At 47.3% G+C, this 26,712-nt stretch overlaps 1 protein-coding gene across 1 annotated transcript; it reads left to right on the forward strand.

Moving 5' to 3' along the window:
- The first annotated feature begins 13,052 nt into the window (after positions 1 to 13,052).
- On the forward strand, positions 13,053 to 26,447 carry LOC146796607 (uncharacterized). Its single transcript, XM_085631354.1, has 3 exons — positions 13,053 to 13,194; positions 13,607 to 13,848; positions 23,755 to 26,447. Exon 3 carries the CDS (start codon positions 24,642 to 24,644, stop codon positions 26,445 to 26,447), a length of 1,806 nt encoding a protein of 601 aa, XP_085487480.1. The 5' UTR covers positions 13,053 to 13,194; positions 13,607 to 13,848; positions 23,755 to 24,641.
- Positions 26,448 to 26,712: the final 265 nt, after the last annotated feature.

Here is a 26,712-nt window from a genome sequence, read left to right on the forward strand (position 1 = left end):
AGGCCTCCATTGTAAAATCCTCAGGTGTCTTATGTCTATGCACATAGTAGTGTAAGCAACTGATATACCCATTAAGCGCCCCTATTGGACCTAAATGCGGTAACAATAGGGTAAGCTCCCCCTCATAGACAATAATGACTAAAAAGGCAATACCAAGTGTCCCCAGGTTTTCCCATCTTTAAATAGTTCATAGTGTCATCATTTTGACCCCAGCAGTTATACGATATCTTCTGAAGTCTGTGGTGTGATGTCAGGCATTCGCATCGATACCATATCTGATAGTCCATCTGCCGACGAGCCCCCCTCCTCCTCCAAGTGAGTTGGGGTTCCCCCCTTACTGAGCAATTCTGCAGCTTCTGCTATCCGTTCTGCTTCACGGACCGCCACCTGTTGCTCGTGTCTGATTTGTTCCTGGTCAGGTGCCATTGTCAGTCCAGAGTTCTGTTTTCGAGATCGCCAACGACGGTTCCTCACACTTCTCAACCCTCCCTTTCCATTGGCCGGCAAACCTGCAGGTCTGGGGCCTGAAAACTGGCCTGTGGTTTCAAGCCAGTCCTATGTGTCTTGTGAAATGTCAAATATTCTTGATTTCCCATCAGAGACCACTCGAAGTTTTGCTGGATAAAGAAGTGAGTATACCATGTTCAGTTGGCGAAGCTTCTGTTTCACTTGAAGGAAAGATTCTCATTGGACCTTAATTGTGTAATACGGAAAAAAGAGGACCTTTACATTGTCGAATATCACTTCTGACAGCTTCCTAGTTTCACGCAGGATCATGTCTCTGTCCCTGAAATGCATCAACTCGAAAATAAGTGGGCGTGCATTAGCCCCTGGCGCTGGCCTTCTACCTGGGATGCAGTGCGCTCGCTCTATGGTGAAAAAGGAGAAAAGGAGGAGAGAAGTATATCCTTGATCCATTCTTCCAGAAAGGTTAGTGCATCCTTACCCTTCGCCCCCTCCAGCAGACCAATCAAGCGGACATTGTTCCTCCTAGAGCGGCCCTCCACATCCTCCACCCTATCCTCCAGGTAACGTATGCTGGCCTCATGTGCATTTTGTTGCTTCTACGGGAAATCATTAACAGATTTTAATTCTGCAATGTCCTGCTCCACTGCTGTGACACGCTCTCCTAGTTTCCGGTGATCTGCGTGCAGCAACATGAGATCTAGCGCCACTTTATCTATTTTGGATTCCATGGACTCACTGGATAGTTCTATTGCATGCAAGATAGCATCCAGGCGATCATTTGGGGAGTCCTGTTGTGTTAATGGTAGCATCTGGTCCATGTCTGCCAGGCCAGTAGGCTGAGAGGAGGTCCTCGGCCCTGCTCTTTTAGTGCGACCCATCTGTCTTGCCAGTTTCTCCTGTGCGCACCAGGAGTCACGTTGGATCCGTTGGGGCAGAGCGGCAGAGTCAAAACTTCTTCCCGATCCACTGTGCTGTCCCTGCTGGTAGAAGCAGCAGGGAGGGCCCCCCACAGTTCCTCCACTGATGCAGTCAGCTAACTAATAATCCCTAATCAGGATCAAGTACGTCTTGTAAGAGACTTTAGAGCAGGAATGTCCAGGTGCAGTGGCCTACTGCTCTTTATTGCCTGTACTGGTAGCTATGTTGAACTGTGAGCATCTCTATCACAGCTCACGGCCGCTCCCAGGAGTGCAGACGCCAATGCAATACTCATGATTACATTTGGCTGATCCACACTCTGAAGTGGCACCTGTTAAGTCCCAGGAGCTTCCAGACAAGCTATCTTGTGTTTACCACTTCTGTCTTCAGTGCCATCCCCGGCCCATTTTCAGCGTTCTAATACATGGGTGGCCAGTGTTTACTGATTCTCAAGGCCTAGCCCCAGCCACAGCACAGTGCTTCCCTGCGGCCCCTCGGTTAAAGCTTGTGCCTGCCAGGCGATCTCAGTTGCTATCTCTTTCCTCACAAATGGATGGGTATGCACCATAACGGTCGTCTAAAATGTAGGGTCTACTGTCAACTGCTGCAGTCTTTGTTTTATCTGTATTTCCATCTGTAGAAGAAGGCAGGGAGACGGTGGCGAGTGGGGCTCCCTCCAGCTGATGAATGTCTCCTCGCATGCGGCTGTGTGATTCACCTGAGTAGGCCTGACCGGACCACTCCCAAGGCCGCAATCAGTGCCGCGAGTTGCCGCTCCGCCTGTCTCCACCTATCTCATGCGACTTCATATGCAGTTACTTTCCGAATTTACTGGGATGCTCCTGCTTGCGCTTCCACCGCAATGGGCACTGGTACATCCAAGCCGCTCACAAAGCCGCAATCTATGTCCCAGATCACCAGGCAGTACCGCAAGCAGCGTCCTCTTTCTTGCCTCGCCCCCGTATATAGGAGCATAGCACTGGGCCCATCAACAGGCACCACGATTCTCTCTGGCACCCGGGCCAGCCCGCTCTCTTCACTCACCGGGCCACACTGTCGTTACTTTCTCTCCGCTCACACCATTGCTCCTGCAGACTCGAACGGGCCTGGTCACCAATCACTCCCAAGGCAGCTGCCTATATCCATGGTGGTAGCGCCGTTCACCTCTTTGCTTAGCGAGTGGTTCTCTCGGTATCACCTTCCCTCATTCCTCGCCGTCTTACTGATTTCAGACGCGTACGTCCTTTTCTGTTGTCGCTCCGCTGTTATCCAGCAACCTCGCCTGCTTCCCGGGCGAGCCGGCAAGTTCGCCCTGGTCACTCGGGTCTAGCCGGGGACCAAGCTCCGAGGCTCCAGCACTCAGGCATCCGCCTCCACATCGGCAATTTCACTCCAATAAGCGCATGGGTGCTCACCCCCCAGTCCGCCTCAGCGCCTCACTGCGGATGCCGCAGTGGTACGAAGAAATGTATCAGATAATGAGGATAAATGGCAGAGCTAACTCAAGATGTGTCCGCCAAGCTGCCCCTGCAGGCCACGTCCGGGGTGCACTGCTGTTTGATACTGCGACCATGAGTACACACAAAGATCGTTGTGGTGGATGCATCGGTCTTTTGAGCTACTAGACCAAGCGGCATTAGGAACTTATGCAGTATTGCCCTTTTTACAAATTTTGTTAAAATCTCCGGTACACCTACAGTTTTCCCCACAGTGCAAGATCAATTTACTGCAGAGCATTCTAAGCAAAGTGAGATAAGCTGGAAAATGTAGGCAGAATTTCTCTCTACTAATTTACCTTTTGAAAAGTTTTTCTATGCACAATGACATTGTACAGTAAAAGTACACCAACTGTTTTCAATGAGGTGTGTGTTATGCAGAACAATTTTTTAATAAATGTATGCAACACCAATTGTTGCAAAAGTTTAGATAGTAATTAGTAGGGGTGGGTGGTACTTGTGGAGTTCCATTTTACGGATTCTGCTGAGTTGCATAAAAACTCTGCGAGATTTTGCGGAGTTCCGCCAATGGGTGGGAATATGCATGTTTTGCTGCTCGCGCTGCAATTTAGCGCCAGCAGCACCAGCCGCACTGCAAAGTCAGTGCAAACTGCACCATGACGTGCGCAAGAGAGCATGGCCATGTGAGTTGATTTTGGTGTGGCTGGAGTCTAAAATCTGCTCGCGACCGCCTGCGTTCGAAAGGTGCCAGAGGATGCCAAATTTCTAGCGCAATTATGAATGCTTGCAGGAAAAAAAATCCGCCACGTGCCGATTGGCGGAACTGGACGGAATTCCGCGTCATACAGTCCCCAAAGTCTGCGGGTCAAAAGAAACGTTCCATCTCACCGCTATTAATGAGTAAATAGCAAAGCGAAAAACGAAGAAATCTCCATTGCAACTTTTTCCATAGACTGTTGCAAAGCTTACAGAATGAAAACTTTGCAACAGACAGTAGAGGAGGTCTCTGACGTTTGCTGCTTCAGGGCGACCCTAAATGCATGCAGGTCTCTAGTATTTTCAGTGCATTCTTTTTCAAGCTACCCCTTTAAAGTCTGGCCCTGCTCACGCATGCGCATTTGTCGCACTCTACGGATGTCCGCTCCCTGTAAACTATATCTGAATCCGATCGCTGCACTTTGAACCGGCTGCCTCCGAATGTTATGGTGAATCTCCCATTATTCCAGTGTCATCCAGGTTCTTCCCGGTCCCCAGAGATCAATTTACCATGTGTAAACGTGCTTAATCCAACGGAACCGTGATAAGCAGGTCACACCTGTTTAGACTATAAATCACTCCGTGCACCTTTTATGAGCGAATGATGCGCAGTCAGTTTCTCATCAGCGCCTCGAGGGTTCTGTGTTACATTTTCAACCCGCTGAATTTCGGATTACATTTTTTCCAGCTCCCTAATTTTGGATTACTTTAATTTCGACCTGATAAGTGCCTGTACAATTATTTCACCTACATTTAGTTATTTTTTTTAATCTTAAATGGTGTTTTTCTTATTCTTTTACAAATGTATGATTTTGTAGTACATTTAATTAATGATTTCAAATATTAACCATATTATTTTTTTTATCTTATATATACATATATATATATGGTCGTTTGGTTTGTTTCCTGATGCACCTGATATTCTGCACTTTGCACTTTTGAAATTAAATGAAGAAAGATATCTGAAAAATAAAATGGTAGATGCCAAAACAACTTAAACCTGCCTGAAACTCTTTGCTGAGGAAAAGTGCTGCCTTGTCTGTGATCTTCTGGGACTTGTCGATGGTATGGACTGAAGATAAAACACAGCAAATCCTTTTTCATATATATATAGATATATATATATATATAGAGAGAGAGAGAGAGAGAGGGAGAGATACACATATATATACGTGTATATATACATACACATATTTACACACATATCTCACATATACATATCTCTACGTATATTTATATATGTACTATCACTGATAAAGTGGAGTTACTAAAACCAAAAAAACACTTAAATTCACCGGTTATACATAACTGATCTAAGTATAACAGGTATTTCTGTGGTTTATAAATTGGTTGATGGTAACATTTGTTATTTTAACCCCAAAGAGTTAGATGTTATGTAAAAAACTATTGTAATGTATTCAACACTGGCTTTCGTGTGCTTAGAATTAAGCTTAAACTACCTTGACAGCATCAGCAAAATATGTGCCTGTGTGTGTGTGTTGTCCGGTGAGGACTGTGGTGTGTTGGGTTTTCCAAAATAATCAGGGTTTTACCAGGAGCAGATCTTCTACAAATTGTAGACCAGCCTCCCTGTGTTTGATCACTGATGAGACAGGCAGGCATAACAGCTGCTTATATATGTCTACCATCCCGTTAACAGGCCAGCAGCCCAACTTGTGCAAACACCTAAAAATCCCATGGCAATTCCTGGCCATCTTGGACCTAGCATTAGCGATCTGTTGAGTCCTTGCACCTTTGCTCACAAAAAGAATCCCTAAATAACAAAAGGAGTGAAATCTAACAATAGGCGACTCCCCAATAAAGAAAGATCTACATTTCTGCATCTTCTTCCCACAGACCATATAAATGTTTTAGGATTTATTAATGACCATTTCCTTGGAAGCCACAAAATCTCCAAATTCCTTCATTAGTTTATGGAGGCAGTTTGGTTTCCTAGATAGTTAACCCCTTCGGTGCCACGCCCTTTCCCCCTCCTGTGCCGGGCGTTTCCCACGCGGGTGGGTTTCATGACGAGATAGTCTCGTCATGGGCACAGCGCGACCGTGCTCCATGACGAGACTATCTCGTCATGGGCACAGAAGAGGTTAAACAGTGTCATCAGCATATAACAACACATGGACAGGACTACCAGTGACACTTGGTGCATCGGCCTGCATAGCTTGGAGAGCACCGTTCACCACATTAATAAAAAGGGAAAACAGGAAAGTTGCCAGTACACAACCCTGTCTAATTCCCCTCTTCACCCAGAAGAGGGAGGAGCATTCCCTTTTTCGGGTCATACTGGATCTTCGAAGAAAGGTTCTTGTAGAGATGGGCCAAAAAACAAATAATCTCCTCTGGTGCAGCGAGGGAGATCAAAGTAGACCAAAGGATTGAATGGTCAACTAAATCAAAAGTACTACTTGAATCATCAAAACAAAGATAAAGACATTCAGACTTAGTTCTGGTGTACTTGCTAGTCAGCGGCTTAAGGTTCACACATTGTTTGATTGTGCCCAAGCCTTTCCTAAAACCAAACTGTACCTCTAAAAGAATGGAGTTTTCCTGTGGACAATCCTCAAGCATCAACAGAAGAATCCTACTTATCACTTTCACTGAGGAGTCTAGGAGGGGAATGGGCTGATAACATTTAGGGTCTGCCTTGTCTCCCTTCTTAAAGATTAGGACAATAACAGACACCTCCGGGAGGGAGGGGGTTACACTCTGCTGGATGGGACCCCATAAATCCCTTAAAGCTTTATAGGAATTGACCGGGACTCCATCCGTGCCTGGGGCCATCCCGCCTCTGCTTTGTTCGAGGGCAAGGAGAAACTCCTGTAGAGTAATATTTAATGGGAGATGATTTGAGCACAGGCCTTAGTCGCCCTCAGCGGAATGGCAGACCTCCCGGGCAGACTCAAGAATGGTCGCAAAACGTGCCACCCATGCCTCACAAGTGGCAAAAGAGTTGAGCTCAGAAATGCTGTCATTCATAAGAAAGAGTGCATTAACCGTACTCCAAAACAACTTCGTGTGATGTGTTTCGGCAGTCTGTAGCAGATTAGACCAGGCCTCTTCTTGCAGCGCCTGTTTCCTAGCTGCTAATACTTGGCTATAATTGTTGCGCAGTAGTCTAATAGCTAAATGATCCCCGTTTCAGGATTTTCCTTTTGAAAATAAAAAAAGAAAACTGTTTTATGCAAGGCTTTGTCATGTTGATGGAGCCCTGCACGAAAAAGCAAAATGAGGTGACATGGGCGTCCGCAGAAATTTTTCCAGGGAGGGGGCAATATGTTAACATCATCACCATCCTCCGACATGATGTGTGCCAGGTGGGGCACATGAAACATTGGGGCGCAGGAGGAGCCATGGGGGCAGGAAGCAGGCTGCATATGATCTCATACACCATAGGGTTGTTGTGCCACAGCCATCTCTTTCTTTTGTGGCCTTTGGTAGATATCATTCACACCTTCTAGCAGTTGGCAAAGAAAAAAGCAGAGCTCAGCTGCAGACAGGAGCAGCTCTTGGCCAAAAGTGAAAAAGCACAGGCATGCAAAGGGTTTAGAAACCTGAAGCAAAGGCTTAATGGAAGGATCAAGCTGCCATTGTCTGATTAGTAATTTCTAATCTGTTTTTATGTCACCACTATTGAATACACCACATTATTCATACACACATGATCAAGGCAATGAAGGCACTTTAACTGCATTATTAAAAAAACATGTAGAGTCAGTCTGCATTTGGTGTTAACGTGCACAAACGAATGAGAATTAAAATATATGACAAATTTATTTATTTTGGAAATGTATTAACTTAAATATAAAATAACAGCTTTTCTCTTCCAAATTGGAAAATAAAAAATATAAACTTAACCTGGATAACTGTTGCAGGAACTGCAAACATGTACAGTCTTGCTGAAGTTTAACAGTCACATTTTTCAATGAGTAGTAGTTTTATACAGTTTATCGACAGCTCTCCATTTCCTTCTCAGGCGATGCGGCAGGCAGCTGTCATTGGTAGCGCTCAGCTACACAATGACAGGGCTGCTTTGCCTGCCTACAGTGTCCCTGAGCCTCTGGAATCCAGTCTGGATGGCTATAATAATGTCCCCCGGCCGGAGCAGTCTGTCATTGGTAGCTGAGCGCTATGCTAAATTTCATTGGTAGTAGCATAGCACTCAGCTACCAATGACAAGACGCTGCACAGCCTCCGCAAAATGGTGTCCACCGCCCGCAGCCCGAACTAGAATGACTTTCTAGTTACGGCCTGAGGACGGTGCTGCGGGTGCCATTATTTTTGGTAACATACCCCACACTCCAGCAGCCCAGTGTGTCACTGGGCTGCTGGAGTGCCAGCGTTACAAAAAAGTATTGCGTCCGCACCACGCCACCAGTACGGCCCGCACCTGTGATCCAGGGGGGGTGGCAAGCGCCCCTCCTTGCCGCCTCCTGCGGACGCCCATGTGTGGTGACAGGAACTGCTGTGATGGCGGTTCCTGCCCATGCTTTATAAATGACTGGAATATAGCATGTCATAAAGCATGCTATTACATGGCGTGCTTTTACTACGTGGTCATTACAACAACCGCGTTGTTAGCATGCGATACCTTTAAATCACAAGTCATTAGAACGAATTGCTGTAGGGGGTGTGCTGGACTTAGGAATAGCATTATTTACTATTCGTACTCCAGTTTGCGCAACAGTAGGGAAGGTGTTGGAATTCATTTCCAATGCCTTAGTGCACCCTACAGCAAGTCGTTCTAATGACTTGGGATGTAAAAAGGTGTCACGTACTAACAACGCGGTTGTTGTAACGACTGCGTTGTAATAGCACTGCGATGTAATGACAGCATTGTAAACGCTGTTTCCCAAATGACTGCAAAGTTGACGGTCATTTATAAATCTGGTGGTCGGGACCTCTGTTAGGGTGACAGAGGAATTTACACCATCCCCCTGGCTGAAAAACTGCCTGCCCGCTAGTATTTAAATCTGGCCCTAAGTCCGAAGGTAGAAATCTTTACGGAGAGAAGGAAGCAAAAGAAACCGGGAAGAGAGGGACCTTCCTTGGACACAAAATGTTTATTTCTCCTGCTCTGAGCTTTCCTGCCAAAAGTCAACAGTGTCATCAGTACCTTTACCGACCATCCAGCCTCCGGGAGCCCTTCTTAGCGACAGCCTGCTGCCTTTCCACACTGAGGATTTTTTGCCTTTCAGTTGAGAGATTAAGGGCCAGATGTACGGCCAAGCATTTTGCGAGTCGCAAATTGCGTCACAATTGCGGCTCGCAATTTGCGACTCGCAAAATGCTATGTACAACAATGTCAGGGACACTGATTGCGATTCCAAATAGGGTCGCAAAAGGGAAGGCTCATGAATATTAATGAGCCACTCGCAATTTGCGACCCCATTGAGAATGGCTGGCACTCCCAGGGATGGTGGCCTGCTGGGCTCAGCAGACCTCGATGTCTGGAACTGCTTTTCAATAAAACAGTTTTTTTTTTTAATGCAGCCATTTTCCTTAAAGGAAAACGGGATGAATTAAAAAAGAAAAAACTTCTTTGTTTCATTTTTTAAGGTCAGGTAGTGGACCCTGGGACCTCTGCCTGCCCTTAAAAAATATTTTCAGAGCCAGTCACAAAAGGGATCGCTATTAGGAAGGGAACGTCGCTTCCTAATAGCGAGTTGCAAACCTATTTAGCGAGTTGCAAATAAATCGCGACACGCTGAACAGGCTTTGTACAGGGCCCTGTAGGTTTTTGCATGTGCAAACGGGTTCGCAAACCCATTTGTGCATACAAAAAAGGGTTGTACATCTGACTCTAAGTCAGAAGGTGAAACTTCTGACTGGGATGAACTGGGAGTAGGTCTTAAATCACGGCTAGGTAACCGGTCAGGCGCAACCAGATAACGGTGGTTGGCGCGTAATGCTTTTTGGCGCTATTTTCATTGAAACTTTTACAAATTCAATCTCAAGTTCCCCGTATAGGATTTCTATCCTATAGGTGTCATTTTGTACAATACATTCTTCTCTATTTAATGGGAGTGTGATTTTAATGTTGTTGTGTTTTCAATTTTTTAACTGTTTTGATATTCTAAAGGCTTTAAACATTTTCTTAACTGAAGACTGTCTGCTTTATGCCACAGCAACCGGAGGTTGAGCTCAGATGATTTAAATTACTGAACCCTTTACTGGACCCAACTAAAAGTTCTCAAAGTTCTTAAGATATAAGAGTTTGTTGTGTCCCTTTGCATAACTGGTGTGCATCACAACTTGATCTTTAATTATTTTGTTTTTGTCTTCAAGTGCTGGCCAGCATTCTCTGAGTAGCTACATATGCTTCAATTGAGCCACTAGGTGCTTAGTAGCTGTAAAAGACAATTCCATGATGAAGCGCATGGCTGTGGCAAAATGTGAGTCCATTCTCCTTCACGCCATACTAAGGCAAATTTCTTGCCTGGTCATCTATGACTTCAATGTTTTTCAAAACATTTGATTCAATGAAACCAGCCTTCTGTTGGCCTATCAAGGAAGTTGTTGGGCATAGTTACAGCATTCATCATGCTGGCCATACTGACTTAAAGTTTGCTACAGTATAAAGTAAGTGGATATTTCTGGAAGTGAGGAGGAGGAAGGAAGGCAAAGCTGATGGAAGGATCAGTTCAAAATTGCTGTGGTGAAGTGTTGCATCTGATATAGGTAAAACCTGCCTGTTCTTCAGTCTTTAGGTGGTTGGACTCAGCTGACAGGGGGTAGAAACATACACCCAGGTGCAGCAAGTGTGGGAGAGGGCAAACACTCCGACCCACCGCCTCAAAATTCATGAACACTGGACATCGCACAGCAGGTTGACAAGATGTGCAGGTGCACCCTGCCATCATCCACACAATTGACGTATTGGTGTGTTTTATGTCAGTACTTACAGGATGTATTACATTTAAGTGCTGATTCCTTTGGATGGTTTCGCGGACCCAGTTGGCCACTAGAGACTGAAATGTCGACAACTCATCCTCCTTAACATTATCAATTACATTGTTTGTTATGTTTAGTTCCATCTGATTATTTGAATTTTGAATATTTAATTGATGGGACCTTTGATTTTGTTGAAATGATTCTGTTATGACGATTGACAGCGCTTCCTATACATTGATTAAATTGAGAGGTTATGTGGCGGCACCAAGGTTAACATATGAATTTGTATATGTACTGCTTTGAATTTTAATGTATGTAATACAGTTTGGACATATGGCATCAATAACATAATCAATGAAATAAGGATTTAGTTAAAATATACTGTTTTTGATAACAATACGTCTATGTTTGTATTTATGAATCACCACTAGAAGGTAAATAACGGGATCATTTCTGTGACCATTTAAAGTGATGAATATTGGAGAAACGATTACTCAGGGAACAATGTTTGTGAATTGACTATTATACCCAGTTCCTTGGGGAATATTGGGTTGCCCTATTGTGTTATAATATCATCCCCACAAAGGCAGCTATCTGAATCAGGATCCTGTACTGGTTGCCAATTTAGGCCATGTAGTAACGAGTCAAGCGGTAAAGTAAAATACATTTATTCACAATGACCGAGCATCAACAAGTGACATTTCAACTGCCATAGACTGTTATAAACATTCATGAACACACAGTGCAGGAAGGCACGCACACATACACAACAAGCATTGGCATAGCCAATAGGTCTCGCCTTTGGGACCTTATAAGTATTTAGTTATGCAGCAGGTCCCAAAGGCGAGACCTATTGGCTATGCCAATGCTTGTTTAAAATAGGCCTCTGTTTGTCCTTAGGAGCAGTGATTGACAGCCCTTCTTATCATAGCCTAATTGCACCTTCCACCAGCTGTCTGAAATTACAGACCAACAAAATATTCACTTGCCTTCGGGTGGCATGAAAAACTATTTAGCCAAGCATGCTCAAGTCATCGCATCATGAGCACGAATTACAGTGGATTCAGAGATTGCGGACCTTTTAAAACCCGAGTCATTGGAGAGAACGTTGTCACCGCTCGAACAACAGAGAAGATTCGAGACCAAAAGACCCGCAGAGGAGTTTTTCTGAAGAGAGGAGCCTGGTCGAGGAACACAAACTGTGAGACTCAGACCTGGTACAGACAGCAGTCTATGTTGTAGAGCCGCCCATGAAGGGGAGAGAAGACCGGGGAAGAGAGCAGCGCTGTGAACTGACCTGCCATGTAGACGCCTTAGGGGCTTCCTGGGTAAAAAAAACTCAGATGACTGAGAAGTCTGATGGGGGTGGGGGGATGCGTGGGGATGTTGGTGGGGAACAGGGTTATACACAGCCATTTCTATTTTGGTAAAAGTCTATCGTTGCGCTGCGTCACTGGTGAAGGTTTGGGTGATATGAGTTCCTTTCCCCAACTCCTTTTCCTTAATTAATAAGAAGAAGAACAAGCATTGGCATAGAGCGCGCGAGCAAAAAGGAGACGGAGAGGGCAGAGCGAGTGAGTGGCTGCACTTCATGAAACAAGAAGCGTGGTGCCGTGAAGCGGAGAGGTTGTGAGAGAGAGGGGGAGCAGGAGGTGAGCCTGCGAGTGGTGCGCGCGCGCGCTTGGGAGAGCAGTCTTCACTTTTCAAGCACTGCACTCGTGCTTGTGGCTCAGTCTGCTCGTTCCCGCAAGGTGGTTACAGCCACAAGCACCAGTGCAGTGCTTGAAAAGTGAAGACCGATGGCTAAAGGTCCTCCTAGGCAGCGTACTGCCTAGGTGAGACCTAAAAAGGGAAGATGGCTAAGGGAGGAGAAGAAAAAGACAAGGGAAGCAATGTCTTTAAATACAGATATTGTGCAATACAGATGTGGAAGCCACGTTCTGTGGTGATACCAAATGCAGCAAATTGGTAGGCCCTGTTAAGTTAGCATGACAAACTCTGCGCATTAACATTATTCTGCTACAAAGAAATAGCTTCAGTAACGCAAGGCTTGCTCATAAACAAATACATGACAGGACAAGATGCTCGCTTCAGCACGTACACTCGCATATCACATTTCTCAACCATGTCTTTGGACATCTCTATTTCTGTTGCAATCATTAAACTGGAAAAGCACCAGACTGATATCTTGCATTATAATGGAAAGTCCCAGAAGCAGATTTGGGTCACGCAGCCAGCAACAGTACTTCTCGGTCCTTACATGGTATGCAAACCATTTAGGACCTCGCTAATTGGTCAGGGGAACTATGCTTAATTTGTGCAACGTATAGTATGATGCTACATCCTTTGTGGTTTGGGCCTATAAAACCTGTCAAGCACGTCACCTTAGTGGGCACTCAGTATCTAGGCTGGTACCCCCGTGCTGCACGCTATTCTGTTGTTGGTTCTACCAATAAACACTCTTATCTCACCCTTGACTGAGAACTGTTTGTGTGGATTCATTTCTTGTATTTATTTCAGGTTCCACATTTGGTGGAGAATGCTGCTTCCAGATCATTGACGATTTCGCTGCCTGGCGGCTTGGACTCCAGCTTCCTTCAGGGTTCGGAGACCTGAGGTTCAAGGACCTTTACTTTGCCTTCCTCTCTCCTCCGCCTCCCTTGGAACGCTGGGGGCCTGCCTGCCAGTAAGTGGACTTCGCTTTGCCTCTGGTATCCCCCTCCCCACCCCCTGCTTTCTCTCTTTCTTTTCTTTCCCCGTCTTGTTCTCATGTCAAGGGTTGTTTGCGAGTGCCCTGGCGGCATCTCTCGAGCCTGTGTTACTGATTGGTCAGATACGCAGATGGCCATCATTGCGCCTATCCTTATTACCTTCTTCTGTGTTCTTTTTGTGGCCCTCGTAATTTATGTTTCAGTTTGTCATCATTCGCGTGAGGACTGCGCTCCTGTTTAGTGTCTGCTTATCGTTCATAATAGCCGTCAGGTTTTCTTTGTCTCTCTTTCTCTCTCTTCTAGTACTGGGCGTAGTTTTTGATCTCTGACATCGCTGCCGCCCTCTTCCAGGATACTTTACATGTGCATCTTTGCCCTCTGATACAGTTTTTTGGTCCGGACACCCTCCCCACCTGGCCGGCGACAGCGCCCTTCTGCACGTTCCCAGCCCGCAGTGACTCCCCGGTGCCCAGCGGTTCCTACCTGACGGTGCATCACGGAGGGCGACCTACTGCATCCCCGCCTGGCTGGCAGAGAGTCATCGGCCGATGGGGGTGGTGGACCTATATGGATTCTTTCCTTTGATTGGAACAGAGGTCGGTACGCTTTGCCAGACTCAACGGACGCCGGTAAGTCTCTTTTGGGAGTTCTGTACTCCAGTTTGGGTGGTAGCAGGTAGCTCCTCGTTCTAGAGTGTAGCGGTTTGGCTCCCCAGGTTTTGGGTGGTAGCATGTAGCCCCTCGTTTTAGAGTTGTGGCAGTTGGGCTCCCCAGGTTCAGGGGGTAGCGGCTTTGCCCCCCTGACTGCGCGCACCCTGTTTGGTACAGGTACGATATCGTGGGAGTGGCGGTCCCTAGACTGCCTCTCCCTGGTTGCAACAGTTTCTTGGGCGCCAGTTCTCCAGGTCACTGTACTCCGGTCCCGGCACTAGCTGCCTCGCCCCAGCGCCACTGGACCCGGGTACCCAGTGGCCCGCTGCCTCCTCCTGGACGCCTGAGGCGGCCTCCAGCTGTGCCTTGGGGGTTGCCCTGGGCACAGAAAGGGGGGAGTACTAGTTGACCTGTCTGTTATTAGTCGATTGATTGTTATTTACTTGCTTATTTTGTGGGTTCCCTTGCATTTTATCTTGCAGTACTGCAGAAGCCTCTTCATCTCATGACGTCATTTAACTAGGATTTTAGGGCACAGTGCAGTCTCTGCCAGACATACTCTCTTCTTTGGGTATTACGACCCTAACATGACTGACACTCGATGCTGCTAATGTGTCTGACTGACCGACACCTTTTGTCCAGTACGCCATCACCCACCAATTATAAACAGGGCAAGTGACCCCGGCGTCCTGTCCCTCAAACGGATAAAATTGCCCTCCCTTCTTCGTCTGGGATCAGTGTAAAGGCATTACACATACGCTAGGACACAGCCTCTTTGACAGCGCTGCGCGCAGGGATCCATTCTGTTTCATGTGTGTGCCTGCCTTGAATGTAGAGTTCACCACCTTGCACTATTTAGTGAATTACCTGAAAGGCTCCAATCCCGCCTAGCCGCCCCTTTCGCCCGATTATGGGATAACGGAAGATTGCAAGGAGGCGGGATTACTGAACTTCCTTCCCCCAACTATTCTGTCACCTTCTCTTCTGTTCATGGGACGCCAGTAATTAGCACCCAGAACTATTCCTATATCTATTCTATCGTCTTCTCTTCTGTTCATGGGACGCCAGTAACTAGCACCCAGAACGACCATTTCCCTTTCACTCATGACCGCTTGGGTGGACTTGAATTAATTGCTCTGTCTGTTTGCCTGACGAACGGCTTTGCTTCTTCTAACATTAGCTGGAGAGTGGCTGAAAAGCAGATGACTACGTTCGTCAACCTACTGTGGTGGTGTCTGTCCAGTATATAGCGCGAGGCCCCACCAAAATCTGTTCGGTGTGTTTGCCCCGTCCCCGTTTAGCGCTTGCACACCACACACTGCACACTCACATCTCACGATGGGAAACTCGCTAGGTAAATACAAATTGGATGGCAGTCAGCCAGCCCCTCCCAAGGACTCCCCGGCGTACAATGTGGCCCTAAGCCAAGGACTCAACTCCATATTATTTATCCACAAATGGCATGACATGACCGCTAACCGACCAGACCTGCAGTTCCCGCGGCAAGGTACATATGACATAAAAAAACGGATCTATTTGAGACAGATGCTAAAACTAAAAGGAAAGAAGATACGCCCAGTTGAATGGGAGTGTTACCATAGCTGGGACATCGTATTGCGCGATAGGCGCGCAACTAACGACGTAAAATCAAAGGTCCACAAAGAGCTAGTAGAAGTGAAAAACAGGGTGCTCAATGAGATAAGAGTGTTTATTGGTAGAACCAACAACAGAATAGCGTGCAGCACGGGGGTACCAGCCTAGATACTGAGTGCCCACTAAGGTGACGTGCTTGACAGGTTTTATAGGCCCAAACCACAAAGGATGTAGCATCATACTATACGTTGCACAAATTAAGCATAGTTCCCCTGACCAATTAGCGAGGTCCTAAATGGTTTGCATACCATGTAAGGACCGAGAAGTACTGTTGCTGGCTGCGTGACCCAAATCTGCTTCTGGGACTTTCCATTATAATGCAAGATATCAGTCTGGTGCTTTTCCAGTTTAATGATTGCAACAGAAATAGAGATGTCCAAAGACATGGTTGAGAAATGTGATATGCGAGTGTACGTGCTGAAGCGAGCATCTTGTCCTGTCATGTATTTGTTTATGAGCAAGCCTTGCGTTACTGAAGCTATTTCTTTGTAGCAGAATAATGTTAATGCGCAGAGTTTGTCATGCTAACTTAACAGGGCCTACCAATTTGCTGCATTTGGTATCACCACAGAACGTGGCTTCCACATTGCCCCATCTGATACCAAATCACCATCCCCTATGCTATTACCCCCAGCTCCTCTCCTTCTCCATCTGCCCCTGAGTCATACTTTGAGTCGGGTCTATGTTGTGCACGCCACTTGCTGTGGTGTCCCCGATGCGCAAAACGGGACACCAAGGCAGCGCAGCATGTTGGGCAAACGTGGCACATCACACACAGGGTAATTAGTGCTGCTATTATAACTATGCCTACTTCCAGTATCCAGGAGCCCCAGCCGGCCAGCCATGATAGCATTTTGTCCCACATGCTGCCGGTATGTATGCCGTGTGCTTTGTCCCTGATGTCTATAATTCTTTTAATGGCATCATCTATATTGCCGCTGTTATCAGGGATATATGCACAGCACTTTTGGTGAACGACGTGGCAGACTCCACCCTCTTTTGCTAAAATGATGTCTAGCGCAACCCTGTTCTGCAGCACCACAGCCCTCATAGCGGTGAGTTCCTCCGTAATGTTTCCCATGCCTGCTGCCGTTGAGCTAGCTAAGTCCTCAATCATGCGCGCTAGCTGATGTATTCTTTCAGTGGTGTATATAAGCCCTGCAGGGGGGACCAGTGCCCCTACAGCTGTCATTACATGGTCCAGCCACTCTGGTGTCCTTCTGACCCTCTTGGGAAATGCACCTTGGAGTGCCATCTGGCCTATGTCTGGGAAATGGGTCATTTTAGGTATGATGAAGGCGAGATAGCAACTACCATACCATCCTGGTGGTAGGTAGAAATAAGCCCACTGGCCACACACGAAGAACAATCCCTTGTATCCCACTAATCCTGGTGATAAGCCCTCTTTCTTGTTCCTTATTCTTGACAGTCGTGTTGTGTGCGTGCAGTTACTCTGGCCCACAAATATTTGTCCCGCCGCCTCCTCTTTTGTGCCCATTGCTTCTATTCCCTTAATTTTGTTTATCCTATCTTCGCAGTCTAGCAGACCCTTGCTCCCTTGTGCCATTTCTACTATCGTGCATCCGAATGCGATGCAGTCTTTCCATGCGTCTTTCTGCAGTAGTGTTTGTATTGTGCAGCTCTTTCCCTCCGGGGGCAATTTGGGTCGTCTTGTTATCTGAATTACTTTGTTGTTTAGAATACATGAAGGGGCATGTCGTAGCTGGTCTATCTGGAACCGTGGGACCTTCAATCTTCCCTCCTTCATAACTCCCGGGTTGTCCCACCCTCTCCTGTTCTTCCACTCATCCGTTCTTTCCACCTCCTCTATTTGTGCTAACATTTCTGTGTCCCTTGTGGTGTGTGCTATATTCGTGCAGGGCCCTTTCTTTTTCTCGTGTGCTTTCCTACCCTGCTTTGTTGTCTTTCTGCTGGCCACTGGTGGGGCAACTGACACTGACATATTGTGTTGTTTGAGGAGTAGATCTCTCATTAAAATACACCCTATATACTGTGATACCGGCAACACATTGTAGCTCATTCCGCTTTCTGTGTTAGTGGGTAAGTGCGTGCAAACGTAACATCCTGATATATTCATTATGTGTACATACATTTTCACCATTTCCACATATTGGTTTCCATTGTACTCATCCCACAGTACCCCGTCCCCTTCATCTTTATTGCCACCCTTGCCGAGAATCATGTCATTTTCAAACTCAAATAGTTCGACATCCTTAGTCACATTGTTGCCCCCCTCCTCTCCTTGCCTGCCGTTAAGGAACGGTATTTCAAGTTCATTTGCAAATGTTATTATTAATGCAGTCACTATTATTGCGGGTACTGGTGTTAATACCGCTACTAGCACTGAAGGCCATATCCTTTCGTTTTTCTTTCTTTTCTGCATTGCTGCTCTGTCTCCCATCAGTTCAGGTACAGTCTTTGGTGATGCTCAATCCGATGTTTCTTATTTCCTCAGTTATGCAGTCCAAGATATCAAGGCGTGTGTTGGCAATGTCTTGCGTTGTGGCTTGTAGCCCAAAGGTGGGGAATGAAATGTCCTGCAGAATCAGATCCCTCAGCCCACTCAACAGGGGAGGGTTTGGCACAGTTAGTTCTAGCACACCAATGCCTAGTCCAGGACACAACAACCCGATGTGAATTGTTAATCGTGACTCTTCAACTCCTACTTTTACAGACCGAAGCCGTCCCGACCTGTTTGTTGTCATTGATCGCGGCTTGCGTCTGTTGTAGGCCTCTGCATACTGTTCAGTTCTGGAGCACCACCTTCTATTCTAACTAGCGGGCGCTGCACCTCCTAAGTTTTCATTGGTGCAGGCACCAGTCAACCATTAGAAGAAAACGTTGATGCCTGGATGTGGTACTGTCAGAGGTTACTAGCACATGACAGTAGGCACTCCCTTGAAATGCAGCTTCTTTCTGGTGTCTTCTGTTGTCCGTTGGAGGCCTGGCCTGCCCCGAGCAGGTGTCTGCCTCTTATCTTCCGTTGTCTTTGTCTTGCGTCGTTGATCGGAGGTTGTACCTGCGAGGTGCCTCAGATGCCGCAGATGGTGCGGGCGGCGCTTGCTTCTCGTTGTCTGGTCCGTCCGCCTTCTTGGTGTGGGAGCTGTGTATCCACGACGTCAGGCCTTTGCACTTCACTGCTGTTGCTGTGCTGAGGATGACCTGGTGTGGGCCTTTCCACCTTGGCTGGAGGCAGTGCCGTCGGGTGTGGGCCTTTATCCAGATCCAGTCGCCAGGCTGCAGGTCATGCGGCTGTGGTGTTATTGCCTCTGGAAGAGCCTGCAGTACCTGACGGTGAAGATAACGTAAAGTCTCAGTTAGTTTCTTGCAATAACATAAAAGTAAATCATCTGTGACTGCTAGTGGGGCTGTTGACATATGGCCTGCAATGTTCATGGGACGGCCAAACAGTATCTCATGGGGGCTGAGCTTCGTTACTCTGTCCGGTGTGCTTCTCATTGCCAGCAGAGCTAGTGGTAATGCATCTACCCATGAAAGTTCAGTTGATGCACATATTTTCCCAATTTTGTTTTTCAACACCCCATTCTTCCTTTCCACTGCGCCCGCAGCAGGGGGGTGATAGGCGCAGTGTAATTTTTGTTTTACCCCAAGTCCTTTGCATATTCCCCCTATGACATGGGAGATGAATGCTGGCCCATTGTCGGAGCTCAAAAGGGCAGGTATTCCAAAGCGTGGGATCAGTTCTTGGAGGAGGCATTTAGCAACCGTATGTGCATCACAGTTCTTTGTCGGGTATGCTTCTGTCCATTTACTGAACATGCATACGATCACTAGCACGTATTTGTACTTGTGGGTGGGGGGCATTTCAATGAATTAGCATATGTCCATGTCCCCTGGTCCAGACAAGACATTATGTGTTTTACCAAGGACTTCCCGAAACTTAGAGATGAACCAAGGAAATGGTACTCAGAACTAGATAGGATGGCGGGCTTGGGAGGACTCTTATGGCGAGATTTCGATGTCCTGTTCAATATAATAGTTCCGAAGGACCTGTGGGAGGACTGTAAAAAACATGTGGACTGGCCCACGGGGGAACCAGCAAGAGGGAAGGGAGGGGCGCCAGGAGGAGAAGTAAATGACAAATATAAGGAAGTAGTAAAGTATTTACAAGATAAAATACCAGAAGACAAGGTGGACTGGAACAAGATCACACACACAAAGCAAGACAAAGATGAGAGTGTGAACGCGTATTATGACCGCTTGCTACAAGTCTATCAGCAGAATAGTGGGTTGAAAAACCCAATGGGGGAAGCAATGCCAGCCTTCGTCACCACTTTCGTCCAAGGTCTGAGGCCACCCATTAAAACACACCTACAAACTTCTTTTGTTTGCTGGCAGCAAGAGCCTGTAGAAAAGGTGCTCGCAGCAGCACGATACTGCTCTGACTACCAGTTAAACGAACAGTCAGTGGAGGCAGAAAAGATAAAAAAGGAAAAAGTAAGACTAATGGTGGCACAGGAAAAATTCTATTCAAACAGGCCAGGAAGAGAGAGGGGTAGGGGTAGGGGTAGGGGCCTAGGTAGGCAACAGAATAACAGATCCACCTCCCTACCACCCCCAGGTACAGCTTGCTTCAACTGCAAGGACCCGAGCCACTGGAAAGCAGATTGCCCCCTACTGAAAAAGAAATACTCGGCAGAACGGCCAGGCCAGAATAGAAGACAAAATGAACAACCATATCGGCACAATGCCCAGCACACAGAGTATAGAAACAATGAACAACAGGGATACCAGTCAATAGATATGCCCCCACCACCACAGGACTGGGCTGGGAGGGATGGGTGGGGACAGCAAGACAATTCTTTCCCACCGCCACCACAGAATTTATTTTAGGGGTGCCCGAGAGTGGAAGACTGCATAATTGCTCCAGTAATTGCAGTGGACCAATCAGGTCCATACATACAAGGGACGGTCCAGGGCAAGCCTGTGACCTTCTTGATAGATACAGGAGCGCAAAGATCAATGCTAATGGCATCAGTGATGCCGGAGGCACCACTCTCGGGAACAAAGATTACTGCAGTCGGAATGACAGGACAACCAATAGATGAATTCCTCACACAACCATTACAGCTACTGGTGGGTACAATAACTGTCAGCCACCAGTTCATCCTCAGCAGATTTTGCCCAGTAAATCTGCTAGGGAGGGATTTACTTTGTAAAATGCAATGCACCATCCACTGCTCACCAATGGGGGTATTCCTGGAGAGTAGGCCACACGGCCTAATGTTGCAGGCCTTCATGACCTGCACTGACTTCGTCATCCCACCAGAATTGCGAGACAGTGTGCCACCCCAGGTCTGGGCCACCAGCGCAAATGATGTAGGGCAAGTGCTGAATTACCCCCCAGTACAGGTCACCTTGAAGCCTGGAGCACCCCTCCCGAGAGTACCACAGTACAAAATATCAAAGGAAGGGGAGGAGGGCATAGCACCAGTGATCAAGGACCTCCTGAGGCAGGGAATAATTAAAGAAATACGCTCTAGCCCATGCAACACGCCCATACTCCCTGTAAAGAAAGCATCCAAGGGCCCAGATGGAGGCCCTGTATACCGTTTTACACAAGATTTGAGGGAATTGAACAAAATAGTGGTTCCCTCTTTCCCAGTGGTTCCAAACCCAGCAACGATATTGTCTAACATCCCAGTCACAGCCACACACTTCACAGTACTGGATCTGAGTTCAGCCTTCTTCACCATTCCACTGCACCCTAACAGCCAGCCATATTTCTCGTTCTGTTATAGGTCAAAACGATATACATGGTCTCGGCTCCCCCAAGGTTTTACAGAATCCCCCTCTATCTTTACAAATGCCCTAAAGACAGATCTAGACACTCTAGTGCTAGGAAGTGGCTCAACTCTTGTCCAGTACATAGATGACTTACTACTGGCTTCCCCTTCAAGAGAGGCTTGCATACAGGACACCATCGCCGTCCTACGCCATCTAGCGATGAAAGGATACAAGGTCTCCCCGAAGAAATTACAGTTCTGCCTCACCGCTGTGAGGTATCTAGGCCATGAACTATCGGAAGGGACCAGGAAATTGTTACCGGACAGGATCTCAGCCATTACCCATTTTCCCCGACCACGTACACAAAAAGATGTTAGGGCATTTTTGGGAGTGGCGGGATATTGCCGCCACTGGATCCCAAATTTCTCCCTCATCGCGAAACCATTGCAAGCACTGACACACAAAGAGGTCCCAGACACAGTACCTTGGCCCCCGGATTGTGAGACAGCATTTAACAAGCTAAAGAGCGAACTGAGTGGGGCACCAGCGTTAGGGCTCCCAGACTACAGCAAAGACTTCCACCTGTTCTGTCACGAAAAGGGTGGATGCTCACTGGGTGTACTGAGTCAGAAGCATGGATCTTATTACCGACCAGTGGCATACTACTCAGCCACATTAGACCCCGTGGCTTCTGCCCTCCCGCCTTGCCTCCGAGCGGTGGCGGCAGCTGCACTAGCAGTAGAACAGTCTGAGAACATAGTGCTGGCACACACCATGATGTTGCACGTTCCCCATGCAGTAGACACGCTACTGACGTCCACAAAGACACAGCACCTAACCAATGCACGTCTCACTAGGTATGAACTAATACTATTAGCACCACACATAATGATCAGGAGATGTACCACTTTGAATCCTGCATGCCTTTTGCCAACAGAGCATGAGCTGGACGACCTACAAGCAGATGATGCCTTTCATGATTGCGCTTTAGCAATAGATAGACATACTAAGGTACGCCCAGACCTACGGGACACACCACTTCCCGATGTACAAACAGACCTGTTTGTAGATGGGTCATGTCTTAGGGACGGTCAGGGAATATTGCAGGCCTCCTATGCCGTAGGCACAGCCCATAAACTGCTGGAGGGTGGTAGACTAGCAAAAGCTAAAAGCGCACAGGCAGCCGAACTCGTGGCACTCACGAGGGCATGCACATTGGCCAAGGGAATAAGAGCAAACATATACACCGACAGCCAATATGCCTTCGGGGTGGTCCATGACTTTGGCCAGCTCTGGTCAATGAGGGGATTCCTCACATCAGCAGGCCAGCAAATACAACATGCACAATTGATAAGCGACCTCCTCCATTCCCTGCTACTACCTTCAAAGGTGGCTGTAATAAAATGCGCAGCACATACTTCAGCAAAAGACTATGTGTCGAAAGGGAACGCATTCATTGATGGGGAAGCACGGAGAATAGCACTGACCGGCTGTCAACTAGCTATGCTACAAATGACAAGCCCAAGCAACAACACAGAGGCCACAAATGATACTTTACACTTTGACCCCATACATATTCAGAGCAGTGTAGGGAAAGAAGAAAAAGATGAGTGGACAATGGGTGGGTGTGTGCAAAACAGCGAGGGACTGTGGACAGGGCCCAATGGGAAAATATGCCTACCTTCATCAATGCTCCCCTCCATGGCACGCCTCTTTCACGGTCCAACACACATTGGCAGGGACGGTATGATCAGACTATTTGCCCAATGTTGGTACAACTGCAAATTCCGCCAGACTGCAGAGAGACTTTGCAGACAGTGCACTGTTTGCGCACAGTACAATACTGGGAAGGGCACGCAAACTGCACCTGGCCATTTCCCCCCTCCCCACGGACCATTTGAAAGCCTCCAAATGGACTTCATTGAAATGCCCCCCACCCACAAGTACAAATACGTGCTAGTGATCGTATGCATGTTCAGTAAATGGACAGAAGCATACCCGACAAAGAACTGTGATGCACATACGGTTGCTAAATGCCTCCTCCAAGAACTGATCCCACGCTTTGGAATACCTGCCCTTTTGAGCTCCGACAATGGGCCAGCATTCATCTCCCATGTCATAGGGGGAATATGCAAAGGACTTGGGGTAAAACAAAAATTACACTGCGCCTATCACCCCCCTGCTGCGGGCGCAGTGGAAAGGAAGAATGGGGTGTTGAAAAACAAAATTGGGAAAATATGTGCATCAACTGAACTTTCATGGGTAGATGCATTACCACTAGCTCTGCTGGCAATGAGAAGCACACCGGACAGAGTAACGAAGCTCAGCCCCCATGAGATACTGTTTGGCCGTCCCATGAACATTGCAGGCCATATGTCAACAGCCCCACTAGCAGTCACAGATGATTTACTTTTATGTTATTGCAAGAAACTAACTGAGACTTTACGTTATCTTCACCGTCAGGTACTGCAGGCTCTTCCAGAGGCAATAACACCACAGCCGCATGACCTGCAGCCTGGCGACTGGATCTGGATAAAGGCCCACACCCGACGGCACTGCCTCCAGCCAAGGTGGAAAGGCCCACACCAGGTCATCCTCAGCACAGCAACAGCAGTGAAGTGCAAAGGCCTGACGTCGTGGATACACAGCTCCCACACCAAGAAGGCGGACGGACCAGACAACGAGAAGCAAGCGCCGCCCGCACCATCTGCGGCATCTGAGGCACCTCGCAGGTACAACCTCCGATCAACGACGCAAGACAAAGACAACGGAAGATAAGAGGCAGACACCTGCTCGGGGCAGGCCAGGCCTCCAACGGACAACAGAAGACACCAGAAAGAAGCTGCATTTCAAGGGAGTGCCTACTGTCATGTGCTAGTAACCTCTGACAGTACCACATCCAGGCATCAACGTTTTCTTCTAATGGTTGACTGGTGCCTGCACCAATGAAAACTTAGGAGGTGCAGCGCCCGCTAGTTAGAATAGAAGGTGGTGCTCCAGAACTGAACAGTATGCAGAGGCCTACAACAGACGCAAGCCGCGATCAATGACAACAAACAGGTCGGGACGGCTTCGGTCTGTAAAAGTAGGAGTTGAAGAGTCACGATTAACAATTCACATCGGGTTGTTGTGTCCTGGACTAGGCATTGGTGTGCTAGAACTAACTGTGCCAAACCCTCCCCTGTTGAGTGGGCTGAGGGATCTGATTCTGCAGGACATTTCATTCCCCACCTTTGGGCTACAAGCCACAACGCAAGACATTGCCAACACACGCCTTGATATCTTGGACTGCATAACTGAGGAAATAAGAAACATCGGATTGAGCATCACCAAAGACTGTACCTGAACTGATGGGAGACAGAGCAGCAATGCAGAAAAGAAAGAAAAACGAAAGGATATGGCCTTCAGTGCTAGTAGCGGTATTAACACCAGTACCCGCAATAATAGTGACTGCATTAATAATAACATTTGCAAATGAACTTGAAATACCGTTCCTTAACGGCAGGCAAGGAGAGGAGGGGGGCAACAATGTGACTAAGGATGTCGAACTATTTGAGTTTGAAAATGACATGATTCTCGGCAAGGGTGGCAATAAAGATGAAGGGGACGGGGTACTGTGGGATGAGTACAATGGAAACCAATATGTGGAAATGGTGAAAATGTATGTACACATAATGAATATATCAGGATGTTACGTTTGCACGCACTTACCCACTAACACAGAAAGCGGAATGAGCTACAATGTGTTGCCGGTATCACAGTATATAGGGTGTATTTTAATGAGAGATCTACTCCTCAAACAACACAATATGTCAGTGTCAGTTGCCCCACCAGTGGCCAGCAGAAAGACAACAAAGCAGGGTAGGAAAGCACACGAGAAAAAGAAAGGGCCCTGCACGAATATAGCACACACCACAAGGGACACAGAAATGTTAGCACAAATAGAGGAGGTGGAAAGAACGGATGAGTGGAAGAACAGGAGAGGGTGGGACAACCCGGGAGTTATGAAGGAGGGAAGATTGAAGGTCCCACGGTTCCAGATAGACCAGCTACGACATGCCCCTTCATGTATTCTAAACAACAAAGTAATTCAGATAACAAGACGACCCAAATTGCCCCCGGAGGGAAAGAGCTGCACAATACAAACACTACTGCAGAAAGACGCATGGAAAGACTGCATCGCATTCGGATGCACGATAGTAGAAATGGCACAAGGGAGCAAGGGTCTGCTAGACTGCGAAGATAGGATAAACAAAATTAAGGGAATAGAAGCAATGGGCACAAAAGAGGAGGCGGCGGGACAAATATTTGTGGGCCAGAGTAACTGCACGCACACAACACGACTGTCAAGAATAAGGAACAAGAAAGAGGGCTTATCACCAGGATTAGTGGGATACAAGGGATTGTTCTTCGTGTGTGGCCAGTGGGCTTATTTCTACCTACCACCAGGATGGTATGGTAGTTGCTATCTCGCCTTCATCATACCTAAAATGACCCATTTCCCAGACATAGGCCAGATGGCACTCCAAGGTGCATTTCCCAAGAGGGTCAGAAGGACACCAGAGTGGCTGGACCATGTAATGACAGCTGTAGGGGCACTGGTCCCCCCTGCAGGGCTTATATACACCACTGAAAGAATACATCAGCTAGCGCGCATGATTGAGGACTTAGCTAGCTCAACGGCAGCAGGCATGGGAAACATTACGGAGGAACTCACCGCTATGAGGGCTGTGGTGCTGCAGAACAGGGTTGCGCTAGACATCATTTTAGCAAAAGAGGGTGGAGTCTGCCACGTCGTTCACCAAAAGTGCTGTGCATATATCCCTGATAACAGCGGCAATATAGATGATGCCATTAAAAGAATTATAGACATCAGGGACAAAGCACACGGCATACATACCGGCAGCATGTGGGACAAAATGCTATCATGGCTGGCCGGCTGGGGCTCCTGGATACTGGAAGTAGGCATAGTTATAATAGCAGCACTAATTACCCTGTGTGTGATGTGCCACGTTTGCCCAACATGCTGCGCTGCCTTGGTGTCCCGTTTTGCGCATCGGGGACACCACAGCAAGTGGCGTGCACAACATAGACCCGACTCAAAGTATGACTCAGGGGCAGATGGAGAAGGAGAGGAGCTGGGGGTAATAGCATAGGGGATGGTGATTTGGTATCAGATGGGGCAATGTGGAAGCCACGTTCTGTGGTGATACCAAATGCAGCAAATTGGTAGGCCCTGTTAAGTTAGCATGACAAACTCTGCGCATTAACATTATTCTGCTACAAAGAAATAGCTTCAGTAACGCAAGGCTTGCTCATAAACAAATACATGACAGGACAAGATGCTCGCTTCAGCACGTACACTCGCATATCACATTTCTCAACCATGTCTTTGGACATCTCTATTTCTGTTGCAATCAT

This window comes from Triturus cristatus, chromosome 10 (genome assembly GCF_964204655.1).
Source record: "Triturus cristatus chromosome 10, aTriCri1.1, whole genome shotgun sequence".
Taxonomy (NCBI): Eukaryota; Metazoa; Chordata; class Amphibia; order Caudata; family Salamandridae; genus Triturus; species Triturus cristatus.

What these genes read in the sequence shown, in the direction of transcription:
- LOC146796607 (XM_085631354.1), top strand. Translation starts at nt 24,642, where the DNA reads ATGGGAGACAGAGCAGCAATGCAGAAAAGAAAGAAAAACGAAAGGATA.